The sequence below is a fragment of the Erinaceus europaeus genome, chromosome 4 (assembly GCF_950295315.1).
Source record: "Erinaceus europaeus chromosome 4, mEriEur2.1, whole genome shotgun sequence".
NCBI lineage: Eukaryota > Metazoa > Chordata > Mammalia > Eulipotyphla > Erinaceidae > Erinaceus > Erinaceus europaeus.
Genome location: NC_080165.1, coordinates 95,135,971 through 95,150,088, shown reverse-complemented (window position 1 = coordinate 95,150,088; position 14,118 = coordinate 95,135,971). Strand labels below are relative to the sequence as shown.

Genomic DNA, 14,118 nt, shown 5'->3' with positions numbered 1-14,118 from the left:
GAGTAGTTTGTCTATGCAGCTGTTCAAAGCAAAATGTTGGCTGGCATTAGTTATCTACTGGGCGCCTGCTATGTACCACACACTGCATTAAGAGTCATACACTGGGGCTGGGTGGTGGCACAACAGGTTACGTGCACGTGTTACAGTGTACAAGGACCAAAGTTTGAGCCCCCAATCCCCACCTGCAGAGGGAAAGCTTCATGAGTGGTGAAGCAGTGCTACAGGTGCCTCTGTCTTTCTCTCTCTGTCTCCCTCTTCTCCATTTCTGGCTGTCTATCCAATAAATAAATAAATATTTAAAAAAGAGAGTCATACACTATGCTTCATAGATTATCTCACATCATTACCGTAATCTCAGGTGATAAGCACTGTTTTCTCTATGTGGCAAAGAAATTACGATGGCAGGTAGAGTTTAAATCTAGTTAAATTTCTATAACTACACTCTGCACCATACCAAGATGTCCACTGATGCTATCAAATTCACCAGAATGGGGACGACTAAACAAGAAAGTGGGAAAGGAACACAAATAGAACACAAGGTGGAATTCACTCAAGGTGGAGATTCTAAACAAACAGGCACAAATTAATGAGCCATGTCTAACCATATGCTACGATATATTGTAACTTTTACTCTGTATCTTGTCGGTAACTCTGAATGTCCACTGTATGGACAAGCTGTCCATAACTTTAAATTTTTTTATTATCTTTATTTATTTATTAGATAGAGACAGCCAGAAATTGAGAGGGAAGGGTGATAGAGAGGGAGAGAGACAGAGACACCTGCAGCCTTGCTTCACCACCTGTGAAGCTTTCCCCCTGCAGGTGGGGACTGAAGTTCAAACCTGTGTCCTTGTGCACTGTAATGTGTGCATTTAACCAGGTGCACCACCACCCAGCTCCTATAATTGCTTTTGGAATACTCAAACAGTGCTTTTAACTCACTGTTGGTACAAAATAAAGCAGACAGTGAAGATGACATACAACTTGCTTATGTGTTCCAGGACCTAAATATTTTTGAATTGAGTGTCTCCCAGCTACACAAAATTCATTTCATAGACTCTGGGAGGGAGGAACTGGGAGGGTATGAAAAGGGACACAAGGTATTGGGGTACCCATATGTCAACAACCATACTAGAGGCCATTAATCCCCCACCCAAATTAAAAATAAAAAGGAGTATCTTATGGATATGGAAAGTGAGAGCAGAACATGTATAGTATGACCTGATAGTGCATGGCTGGATAGTAACTTAATCAAAGCTCTGATTTCTTATTCCTAGTACACTGAATTTTCTCCACAGCACCTCAGAGCTTCTCACATCATGCTTGTTCACTTAGAGTTCTTTTCCTATATCTGGGTGTCATGAAGCTGAGGCTCTTTGAAAGCACTTGCAATAAATACAACTGTGTGGGACACTGAGTTAGAGATGCAGATAATAAAGATAGAGCCAGTATACCTTTTGCGTCCTCTAGACAGTGTTACCAATATTGCAGGTGTCATGTATACACAGAAACTGGTAATGTTTTCCTGAGAATAAATGGAAAACTGGAGTGAACACTGTCTAAGTAACCAGGGAAATTATAGACTCTACCTAGCTGCTCCAAGGGTCAAAGGGAAATGCATCTTAATTCAATATCTGATACTTTGGGAAGTTCTGTGCTGGGGTGAATACATAAAGACAATGGAGAAAAATTTACAAATAATTAATGTAAGTATGAAGGCAGTGAGGGGCTCACCACACATAAGTGTGTGGAATAAGATTAATTCAATTTGCTTCCTTTCATAATACAACTCCCAAACAATTCAAAAGATAGCTTGTCAGTACCACCAGCAAAACTGTAAAAGTTGTAGACATAGAAGTTTTTAGCTCATAGGGAAATGAACATTGCTTTAAAGCACAGTTTTTTTTTTTAAGAAAGTACTTTGACATCTTACAAGTTCTACAAGAATAAATCACAGAAGGAAGAAATTGAATTTCAAGGTCATCTTCAAGTATAAAGAGAAGCAGAAGTCCCCCAAAACACATACACACACACAAACACTGACCAAGTTCCATCTACATAAACCTAGTAAAAATTCTGCCTTCTGATATTTTCTAAATTTAGTCTGTCGAACCAAGTAGGTTTCTGCAATTCCAGTCATCTAGGCTGAAGGGCAAAGGATATAGTAAAACTTTCAAAAAAAGCTGGCTCATAGCCAAGGGCATCATATCTAAGATCCTCCCTTAGCAACACACAACAGCTGCCTCCTCAGGAAAGGACGCCGCCATCTTTGCCTGGGACTATAGGTGTTCTTGTTTTTCATAAATGAAAGCAGTTTTGTATTGCTTTCACTGACATCTTCCCCGAAGCTATCATATTTCATAATTTAAAAATCTTTCCAGTCCCAGCATGTTCCCCTCCACCCCAAATTATAAAATGCCACAGTAACAATAAACCCAAAATAATGTAAGGTACTAAGTTCTTGGCAAACATAAAAGGTTTTATGTCTGGCTATTAATTATTATTCTAGGTGCTATAGACTTGGTTTCCAACAAGTTGCTCTTAGTGACTTAATTACTTCTCTCATAAAACTTTAATAACAACACTGACCTATTTCACAAAACCATTGTGAAAGACAATAAAAATGAGATAAGAACTGATAAAAACTGATTCCTAATTAAGAATCACACCACCTTTCGCTCCTAATAGCTGAATGGATCATTTCATTATCAAGGTCAGTGCTTCCCCCACCCTCACACTCCTTCAAATAAAGCACAGGTGGATCCTGACCCACCGGGAAGGCTGGAGCACCTGAAGCAGCCAGCTTCTTTCCCAGTTTGCCTCCTCTAGACCTGCCAAGCCCAGGGGATGGCGCTGCACTGGAAGCTCAGTCCTTGAGCCCAAGTCTAACAAGATAAACAACATTTTAAAAACATAAAAACACAACGGCACAATCACTGCTAAGTTTTCAAAGCTTAACACCTGTGAGTGCAAGGGGACATGGCTGCCTGTGCTCTGTGGGGAAGGCCATTTGTGCAAGAGCAGTCTCTCTCCGCTTTCCCTTCCTTATATGTGCAAGTGTGAGCCCTCACCCAGCGCTCTGTACTCACCCAGAGGTACATCATGTCAGACCGAGCTGCTCAAACTCAGCCGTCAGCTGATCCTGGACTGCAAAAAGGCACTTCAGTCAACTGTAGGAAAGGAGGTGCCAGAATAGGGGGCAAGGGTTCAGAGTGGGGAGGACCCCCCCACCCCCAAAATCACTTGAGTTTAAAAATATGACAAAAAAAACCCTGAAAAAACAAAAACCAACCACTCTCCTCCCCCCACTCCTCCCTTCTCTCCTGCTGACTGTTCTGTTGTTCTCTCTCCTCCCTCTCACCCTCCCTCTCTCCCTCTCTCTGGGAGTTCCCAGCCCTGTGTGTCTGAACTGGAGTGTAAAGCACACTCTCTGTATTTGCCTTTAGGGAATCTCTCTCTGTCATTCTACTTCTAGAAACACAATCATCACTCACAGAGATTATTGCAAAAGGGAGGAATGGGTGGGGCGAGTTATAAACTACCAGCACCAGTTTCTAGTGCTAGACATAAACTAGTCTTAGACGGATTCTTTAAACATGAATGAAGTAATCAAAAAGCTTCCCCTCTGCCCCAATTCTTCTGGAGCCCCTTGCAGAAGCCAAGCATGAACAGAGGACCTGCCCAGAGCCCACATTCCCTTTCTGCAGTGCCAGCCTAATGTCACTATTTATAAAAACATGTCACTAATGACTCTGAATCTTAGGGAAGACGTAAAACATGGGAAAATTACATATGCACTTAAATGGCTTTGTTCGTTTGTTTTCACTATTGCTCTGTGCCAGATTAGCATAGTCTCTTTCTGAAGAGAGGACATGAGTTTTAGAGCTAAGAAAATTTTGAGCCATACCAATTATGAGAGAAAAGTACTGGAGAAAAGTAATCCTTGTGTACTTATAATCAGATGGAATGGTAGACTAACTGCCATACTCCTGGGGATCACTTTTTCTCATTTGGTTCAGTTCAAGCACTTATTATGTGCCTTGTATATACCTGGCATAATTTTGCCTATTAAGTTTAATGGTGAATAACAGTCTGCCCTAGTGTTTTTTTTTAATTCAGACAGTAAAGGATTTCCACATATGTCAAGGCCATGACCTTTCCTCACCTTACTTACTAACCCATTTCTGCAGGTTCAAATAAAAATGTCACCCCAGTGGTAAGCAATGAGGCTACATCCTGGTGTCTGTGATAATGGCATGCACTGCTTCTGCCAGTTATTACCACAGGTATTCACAAATCTACCTGTCTTTTAGCTGCAAAGAGTTCATGTTTATTTTGGCCATTGGGGTTTCTTAGGTGCTAGCTAACACATACTTAGGTGCACAGTGCATTCTTAAAGGCTATGTGTTTTAGGGGTAGGGAAATATTTCACTGCTCTCACTTACCAGAGGGAAAAACAAAATAAAACAAAAGCAAGAGGCCTGTGCTCTTCCAGATACCTCAGGATTCGGGCTCTTCTCAGACATGTTGAAACAGCTCTCCCCTGCTTACAAAATCTCCAACTAAGGCCTGCAGGTCTCACTCTCAAGGCAGACCTGGTGCAGGTACAAGGCACCTTCACTTCCCCCTCCTCCTGTTGTGGTGCTGGGTCTGTCACCACTGTGAGGAAGCTATTCCTCTTATTCCTTTTCTTCATGCTAAATGCTTGCATTCAGTCAGCTACCATAAAGTACCATCTCTCTTCTCCCACCTTGACCTTCCAGCTCATTTAAACTCTTACCTAAACTTTTTCTTCTCATAGCACTTCTCTGCTTCCTCTGAAAGCAGAGTTGCCTCATTTCTACTACCAAAAAAAAAAAAAAAAAAAAAGAATTTCCCAGTTTATAAACAAGTCTCTCAGGACCAGGCGGTGGCACACCTGTTAATACACACACTACAGTGCACAAGGACCTGGGTTTGAGCATTTGGTCCCCACCTGCAGGGAGGAAACTTTGCAAGTGGTGAAACAGGGCTGCAGGTACCTCTGTCTATCCCCCCACCTTTTATTTTTTTTACCCCAATGGGAAAACAAATCTTGACTTGCTATAAAATGCTACTTAAGAGTTCATTATGGGGCTGGGTGGTGGTGCAACTGGTTGAGCGCACACGTTACAATGTGCAAGGACCTTGTTTCAAGCCCCTAGTCCCCACCTGCAGGGGAAGAAAAGCTCTGCAAGTGAAGCTGTGCTACATGTGTCTCTCTGTCTCCCTCTTGCTCTCTATCACCCCTTCCTCTCGATTTCTGGCTGTCTCTATCCAATAAATAAAGCTAATTAAAAAATTTAATAAAAGAGCTCATTATGTGTCCATTATCATTTTTACACGCAATGTCATCTCCAGTCTCATAGGTCTTTTCCTAAATCTTAAGTCACTAAAGATCACTATATGCCACTGTAAATAACTATATTAAAGTCACACTTAAGAAGAAGCTAAAGCCCTTCCAAGTTCTTTGAAGATATGTTAATACTCAATTTCTCAATCACATATGGAAAAAAATTACAATTTCATGTTCACAACCTTTTCCATGAGATTAGGATGCACAAAGCCCTCGTTTAATCAGAACACCTTATTTGACTGTGTGACTGTACCTTGATGCTTATCTGCTTTTGTAGTGTTAGTTCAGAGAGTGTGAGTGTGAGTATCAGAGAAGGAAATTTTCTAGGGGCATCCACAGGAGTCTGGCATGTTTATTTCTGAGGAAGAAAAATCAGATTTTCTGGGACAGCAATGTGGATGCTGGCAGTATTTCTAAGGATATAATACATCCTTAATTCCTATTTCTGGCAGAGCTGGACTTTGGAATGTGAAGAGTACAGTGGGCAAGTAGGGTCTGCAGTCATATTCCAGATTTTCTGTCTCCAAGTTTAGCAATTTGGGAGACTGCATGTTTTTCTGTGGGTATGAAAGGCTGATTGGGGGTGTGTACATATGTAGGGAACCAATACAATTTCTCAAATACATTTGATAGCAGGCACTGGTATTTCTTCAAAAGAAGTCTGAGACAAGCCTCAGTACACCACTTATACTCTCTGCACTTTCAAAACTGGTTAGAGAAAATACAGAAGCACTATAATACTAAGGTATGAAAATAGAGAATAGGAGGTCCAGTTGAATTTGACTTTTTTGAAAAAAGTTTTAAGGGTGAGGCTCTTTTATATATATATTTAAGAAAGGATTAATTAACAAAAACATAGGGTAGGAGGGGTACAACTCTACACAATTCCCACCACCCAATCTCCATATCCCATCCCCTCCCCTGATAGCTTTCCCATTCTCTATCCCTCTGGGAGCATGGACCCAGGGTCATTGTGGGCTGCAGAAGGTAAAAGGTCTGGCTTCTGTAATTGCTTCCCCGCTGAACATGGGTGTTGACTGGTCGGTCCATACTCCCAGTCTGAAGGGCGAGGCTCTTTTAATCTCACTTCCTCCTAGTTTAACATAGCAAGGATTCCTACTGGAAATCAAACAGAATTTTGCTACTCAGAATGTGGCCCAAGGACTACCATCTGCTACATTAGCATCAACCAGGAGCTTCTGAGATATGAAGAATCTCAGATTCCAGCTTAGTCAAAAACAAAATCAGCTTTATAATCCAAGCAGCAAATGATACACATATACATTGAAGTCTCAGAAACTAGTCTAAACATTGTCCTGTCCTTTCCCAGCACCAGAGACTTGTGGAAGAAAAGAGTAAAACACAGTTGCCACTTTCAGTGGAACAATCTAAACCAGTCTGGAGGACCAGCTAGTGAGAACACTACCCCTGCTTGCTGCTTTCAGACAACACCACCAGCTACTACTACTACAACTTTACAGCAGCTCTGTGAGGTAGGCCCTACCTTGCTGTTTTCATACATAAAAGGAAAGTTGGTGGCTGAAAGTATTTGCCCATATAAGTTGGTGAGTAAACGGAGCCAAAAACTGAATACAGTTTATAAGACTCCAAGACTGCTTCAAGTAGAATAAAGTTAGGTCAAAACTGCTAGAATAATGTGAAATTTTACCCTGACTCTTCACCTCAGATAGGGATGAGGTTTGGAACTCAATGTACACACACTATAAAAACTGTATTTCCAAAGGTTATAGATCTGGTCAAGAAGAACCTCTGTTGCTGACTGAAACCACAAAGGAAATGGGTGTGGAAACTTCTTATGAATGAAGATTTCTTTTTATGATGTCAAAACTGAGGCCTAGATACATACACGGAGAAAAGTGTGCGTCTTACAATTAACCCTTTGAAAAGCATTAAGCATACTCTAGTTTGCTGTTTTTTGTTTGTTTGTTTGTTGGCACTTTGTTTTGTTTGTTTGTTTTCACCCGGGTTTAATCACTGAGTTGACTTTGCAGTAAAAGAGCCAGAGGGGGAAGAGGGGAAAATACCATACCACCCAGTGCAGTGGGTCTTGTATAAGACATAGCACATGCACTATCCAGGTGAGCTATCTTGCTGGTCCCTTAACCCCAGATTTCAAGGAACCCAGGGCAATCGTCCCGAAAGGAGAAGAATACATTTACTTAAGAGCTCTGCTTTTCCCTACTATATTTCAGTCTAATTTCAAAAAAACTTCCCACCTTCCTAAGGAACCTTTGCAGGTATCCTCTCCACTAGCCTCATCATCTACCCACTCCAGTCCTGCCTTCTGCTCCCTTCTATATCCAACTTTGATTCCATGGACCGTAATTACAATCTCTCCCTTGAAAAATACCTTCAGTCCTTTGTTCTTTCCTATCAGTGGTAAAACTAAATTCTGGCTGACTTAACTACCTACCCTTTCAGAGTTTGTGCCCAATAAGTTGAAGGCTGCTGTTGGAGAAAAACCACGAAACCAAGCTAAGTGACTGCACTATATGCTCATGATTACAGACCTCATGTGGCCCCTCAGTGATGCCAAGCAATGCTACCAAAGTACCCTTGTAAGTATTCCTACTCTCCAAAATGACTATTTATTTTATCAAACCCAATTCATTCTCTCTTCACTGCCCATTTTCAGCCATTTCTCTAAATGAGTATTTCACTTTATTTTTTTAACTTGTTTAAAAAATATTTATTTATGTATTTTCCTTTTGGCTGCCTTTGTTATTTTACTGTTGTAGTTATTACTGTTGTTGTCATTGTTGGATAGGACAGAGAGAAATGGAGAGAGGAGGGGAAGACAGAGAGGGGGAGAGGAAGATAGACACCTGCAGGCCTGTTTCACTGCCTCTCCTGCAGTGAAACAGTGAAGTGACTCTCCTGCAGGTGAGGAGCTGGAGGCTCAAACCGGGATCCTTACTCCAGCCCTTGCGCTTTGTACCACGTGTGCTTAACCTGCTGCGCTACCGCCCGACTCCCACGAGTATTTCATTTTAAAAGAGAAGCACTCGGACAGTCTTCTCTGACCACCAAGTGTACCTTCCTAATTAGATATGCATGCCCCTCCTCTTCTGCCTCCTCCTCACACCTGCTGCAATGAAGAAAGCAGCCCTCCCATCAAAGGCCTGTCCTACTACTTGTGCTGGTTTCACACTCCTCAGACCCTGGGAAGGGGCATTGCTGCTCTATATATCATGACCACTAGACCACCTGGAAGCACTTGCTGCTCTATAAATCATCCATTCTCTCCTACAGCATCCATTTCTCCCCTTTCTGTGTAGTGTCGTTATATCAGCAAACATGACCTTTTTCAGAAACCACTGGCCCTCTGCTCATATCCACTGAGAGGGGAAGTGTTCATTGATACTAATATTGGAAGTCAGTCTGGCAGTCTCTAGTAAACTTAGAACATCTATGTCCTCTATTAGTCAGCAGTCCTGCTTCCATATACCATATGTTAGAAAGGTCCCACGAATTTGGGAAGAATCAATACTACATTGATTACTATATTACTACAATCAATAATAGCAAAAAACAATAAAATAAATGTCCAATAATAAGTGACCAAATAATGGTGTATTGCACCAAAGTAAAGGACTCTGAGGTGGGCAGTGGAGGTGGGGGTAGTGTGAAGATTCAGGTCCTAATGGCAGAGGAGGACCTAGGAGGGGGGGTTAGAGAGTTACGTAGAAAACTAGGAATATTACACGTCTTAATTACTGTATTTTAATGTAGACTGTAAAGTATTAATCCACCCAATAAAGAAAAAAAGTGACTAAATTAATTGTGGCTTAATTTTTTTCCCTTAAACCCTTCACTTCTCTCCAGCTACCTATCATTTTTCCTGAACACCAATTCCCCATAAAACTTCTCAAAAGAGTCATCTATAACTGTCTCATTTCTTTTCAGTTTATTCAAATTAAAGCTGGGAGTCAGGCGACAGCACAGCGGGTTAAGTGCAGGTGGCACAAAGCACAAGGACCAGCATAAGGATCCCGGTTCGAGCCTCCAACTCCCTACCTGCAGGGGAGTCGCTTCACAAGCGGTGAAGCAGGTCTGTCTTTCCCTCTCTCATTTCTCTCTGTCCTATCCAACAACAACAACATCAATAATAACTACAACAATAAAACAACAAAGACAACAAAAGGGAATAAATAAATATTAAAAAATTAAAGCTGACAGGTTCTCTGCTTCATTAAATAGACCACAGTCAATTACTTCCACATTACATCACCTGGGAGACATTTTGCTGCCTTCAAGTTATCTGGCCTCTGAGCAGGATTCCACAACTTTACAACCATCTTAAAATATTCTCTTCGATTGGCGGGGTTTACAGTTAATGGTATTTATATACTTTTCCCATATTTGGAAGCTACTCTCTACCTTTATCCAGCTTTCTAGTTCTATTCCCAACTCTGACACCATCTTCCCAGACAATACTTTTAGCCTCTCTGCATGTTAGCTGTTGGGCCCAGGCAAAAATTAGTAAAGTCATGGGCTCCATGGAGTATACCTAAAACAGACTTCCTAGATTCTTCCAACACAAAGACCCCAAATCTCATCTGTTATATTCTTACCTTTAGGTTCCTGATTATTAAACAATTTGTTCTGCTTTAGATCTTAATGCTTTTCAACCACAAAGTTCCAGATGCTACTATGACGCCATCCTGGCTTCCCTGGGCAGATGACCTCACCAATGTGTCCTGGAACTCCACCTCCCCAAAGCCCTACCCCACTACTGAAAGCCAGAATCAGGCTGGGGAGATACTGACTTGCCAATGTCCATGCTCAGTGGAGAAGCAATTACAGAAGCCAGACCTTCCAGCTTCTGCACCTCATAAAGAATTTTGGTCCATATTGGCATAGGGATAAAGAATAGGGAACCTTCTAATGTAGGGAATGGGATGTGGAAATTTGGTAGTGGGAACTACATCTTTTAACCCACAATCTTGTCAGTAATTATTAAATCATTAATATAAATAAATAAATATAGAAAAATACATTCTCTTCTTTAAGTTTTTGTGATATGTTAACACTGGTCTTTTCTTCCTGGACCACTGATTAATTCTTCTCAGTATTCTCTGCTTTCTTTCTCAACAGACCTCAGAAAAGGAAGGGTATCAGTACTGGGTCATTCTCATCTCTTTAAATTGAATTGTCCATTTCTACTTTTTCACAGTGTAATTAATTTGCTTTCTCACAAGCATCCAAATATAACATATCTCGACCAGGGTTCTTAATTCTCCACCACTAACTACCCTTAATGCCTGGTATTCCCTTGGGGTTCTCAATGTGAGTATGTGGTACTAGCTGGCAACTATGAAAGACAGGACTTTCTTATACCCCTCATCTCTCAAACCAAACCCTCCAGCAAGTTCTATGTGGCTGACCTGTCCTGATACACTGATAAAATCTCAACCTAAACCACTTCCATCTCTTTCATGGACAAGGAAAAAGTTCTTAACAGAATCCATCACATAACAGCCACAGGTCCTTTGCAAAAACAAGTATTAGACCATATCATTTGGCTAATTCTATAGCTTCACATTACATGGGGAAGTTTCTCTCTCTCCCTCCCCCTCTCTCTGAAATCTGTATAATGGCCTTCAAAGTCCTATACAGATCTAAGGACTCACCTGTCCATCCTCACACTTCATATCATTATCTCCCATTCAATCGCTGTGCTCCAAATATACTGATCTTGTATCACTTCCTGATTGAGAGCAAGTCTGTCCCATTCCCAGATACTTCTTTGGCTTCTTTGTTTTTTCTTTTTGAAATTCTTCCTTGTCCTGTCTTTTTTAAAAAAAAATATTTATTTATTTATTTCCTTTTGTTGCCCTTGTTGTTCTATTGTTGTAGTTATTGTTGTTAGTTATTGATGTTGTTGTTGTTGGATAGGACAGAGAGAAATGGAGAGAGGAGGGGAAGACAGAGAGGGGGAGAGAAAGATAGACACCTGCAAACCTGCTTCACCACTTGTGAAGCGACTCCCCTGCAGGTGAGGAGCCGGGGGCTCAAACTGGGATCCTTATGCTGGTCCTTACACTTTGTGCCACATGCGCTTAACCCGTTGAACTACTGCCCGACTCATCTTGTCCTGTCTTAATCACCCCACCACTCCACCCCCAAGACTGCCTCCTAACTCCTTTAGATCTCAGCTTAAAATAACACCTCCTCCACCCCATTAGCTGGGGCCCTAGTCGGCGAGTCCTGAGATTCCCAAACAGACATAATGGGCCTAGACCTTGAATAAATCCCTTTCTCCATTGTGACTGGTCATCTCTATCAGGAACAATACAATAGACCCCTTTATGAGCCCCCATAGGACTTTACCCTCAACTTGGATCAACAATAGTAGAGAATGTCCCATCCTCCGAAGGGAGGCTGGACAACATAATCTATGCTACACCTGAGGAAGATGGGTCCTGAAATTGGGGCAGCTTGGAACGTTCCTACTCATGACTACAGAATGTGAGCTTAGATCTACAAGGATGCAGAGGTCACATAGGTTCCTAAGCTGAATATGGGCCCAAGATCAGATCAAATTGATGGGGTTTACAGTCAACAATATTTATACACCTTTCCCATATTTGGGAGCTACTCTCTTCCCTGGTCCAGCTTTCTGGTCCTTTTTCCAGCCATGACATCATCTCCCCAGACAGTAACTTGGATCCACCTGCATATCAAATTTCATTCAGGCTCAAGGGGAAAAAAGAAAAAAGAAAAAAAAAAAAAAAAAAAACCTAGTATAGTCACAGGCCTTTTGGAATATAACTAAGATATGCCTACTAGCTATCTACAAAATGGAGGACCCCCACCCAACTCTTCATCTGCACTATTCCAGCCTTTAGGTTCATGATTAGTCAACAATTTGTTTGGCTTTATATGTTAACTCTCTTTTCAGCCACCAGGTTCCTGATGCTAGCAGGATGCCAACCAGACTATTCTGGACAGACAACCCCACCAATGATGTGTCCTAGGGCTCTGCTTCCCCAGAGCCCCACCCAACTAGGGAAAGAGAGAGGTAGGCTGAGAGTATGAATTGACCTGTCAAAATGCCCATGTCCAACGGAAAAGCAATTATAGAAGCCAGACCTTCCACCTTCTGCATCCCACAATGACTTTGAGTCCGTATTTCCAGAGGGTTAAAGAATAGGAAAGCAGGGAGTCAGGCGGTAGTACAGCAGGTTAAGCGCATGTAGTACAAAGTGCAAGGACCAGCATAAGGATCTGGGTTCGAGCCCCTGGCTCCCCACCTGCAGGGGAGTCACTTCACAGGCGGTAAAGCAGGTCTGCAGGTGTCTATCTTTCTCTCCCCATCTGTGTCTTCCCCATCTCTCTCCATTTCTCTCTGTCCTATCCAGCAACTACGACATCAACAACAATAATAACTTTAACAATAAAACAACAAGGGCAACAAAAGGGAATAAATAAATAAAATAAAATTAAAAAACAATAGGAAATCTATCAAGGGAGGGGATAGGATATGAAGTTCTGGTGGTGGGAACTGTGTGGAGTTGTACCCCTCCTATCCTGTGGTTCTCTCAGTGTTTCCATTTTATAAATAAAAAATTTTAAAAAAACAACAAAAAACTCCTCAGGCTGGGGTGAAAGCACATTGGTTTAAGCAATAGACTTTCATGCCTGAAGCTTAATCGTGGTACTACCATAAGCTAGAGGTGAGCAGTGTTCTGGTCAAAAGATTTAAAAAAAAAAAACTCTTCAAATAAAACTCATCATACTATCAGTTGGAGACTCTTCCCCACATGTCCATATTTTCTATCAGTGCATTTATTTCTGGTAGTTATCAAAACCTGTACTTAACTTATTTAATCATTTTTGTGTTACAGGTTCCTCCATTAGGAAATATTTTATGTAGATTATATAAAACTGATCCTCTACTGTGTAAATTTTATCCCCTGACTTCTTATTAGGGAAGGTCAAAGTTATTTGTATTAGTTTCTGGCACTCAGGAAACTATCTGACTCCTATAAATAAAATTGCAGTGCTATTAATTCCTTCCTCCTTAAAAAAATATTCAAAGTTTTATATTGCTACAAACCATTTGCAGATGTCTGCACCAATGGCTTTAGGATGTTCCTTTGAAGCAACCATAATAGTAATATAGAAAACAGTTGCAATCTAATAATTTACCTAAGAGTCAATTTGCTCCAATTTGCTTCTCACCACATGTTGTAAATGTATTCTGTTCAACACAACTAAATAATAACATCCCAATGTAAATTCCACTATAATCAAACCTGATACATAAAAGCTAACTAATTATCTTTTCAGTTCCTCAATCAATCCAGTCATACTTCAAGAGTTCAAGAGTCACATGAAGTGAATGACCATTATAATGGACAAGACAGATATAAAATATTTCATCATCACAGAAAGTTCTATTGGTCAGAGCTATCCTAGAACATGGTAATAATTAGCAATCTGAAGGCCCTCAATGAGCCCAGAATATCAACATAGTCTTATACTGCTATCAATAGAATAGCTACACCCGTAGTTCTTTCTACTTACTTTTATTTTAGAATCATAGCAGCCCTAATTAGTTGGCTAGCTGCCTGTCAGCAACTTAAAAGGAAATGTTTAAAAAGGGAGTTAGGAAGTACTATGGAACTATGGAACAAGTGTCAGAATAAAGAGAGAGATTATGTTAGAGGCAGTCACATCAGGAACAAGGAGACCAAGGGTTAAGAAAACAAACAAAC

The 14,118-nt window shown here is 41.0% G+C and overlaps 1 protein-coding gene across 24 annotated transcripts in view; it reads right to left on the bottom strand.

Moving 5' to 3' along the window:
- RBFOX2 (RNA binding fox-1 homolog 2) overlaps window positions 1-14,118 on the bottom strand; it is a 301,357-nt gene that overhangs the window by 144,478 nt on the left and 142,761 nt on the right. The window contains exon 2 of one of the 24 annotated variants that reach the window (XM_060190086.1): window positions 3,090-3,170. The exons of the other annotated variants lie outside the window; for them this stretch is intronic. Coding sequence (XP_060046069.1) covers window positions 3,090-3,104 — 15 coding nt within the window. The 5' untranslated portion in view covers window positions 3,105-3,170. The remainder of the gene's footprint in view (window positions 1-3,089; window positions 3,171-14,118) is intronic. 24 annotated transcript variants of the gene reach the window in all.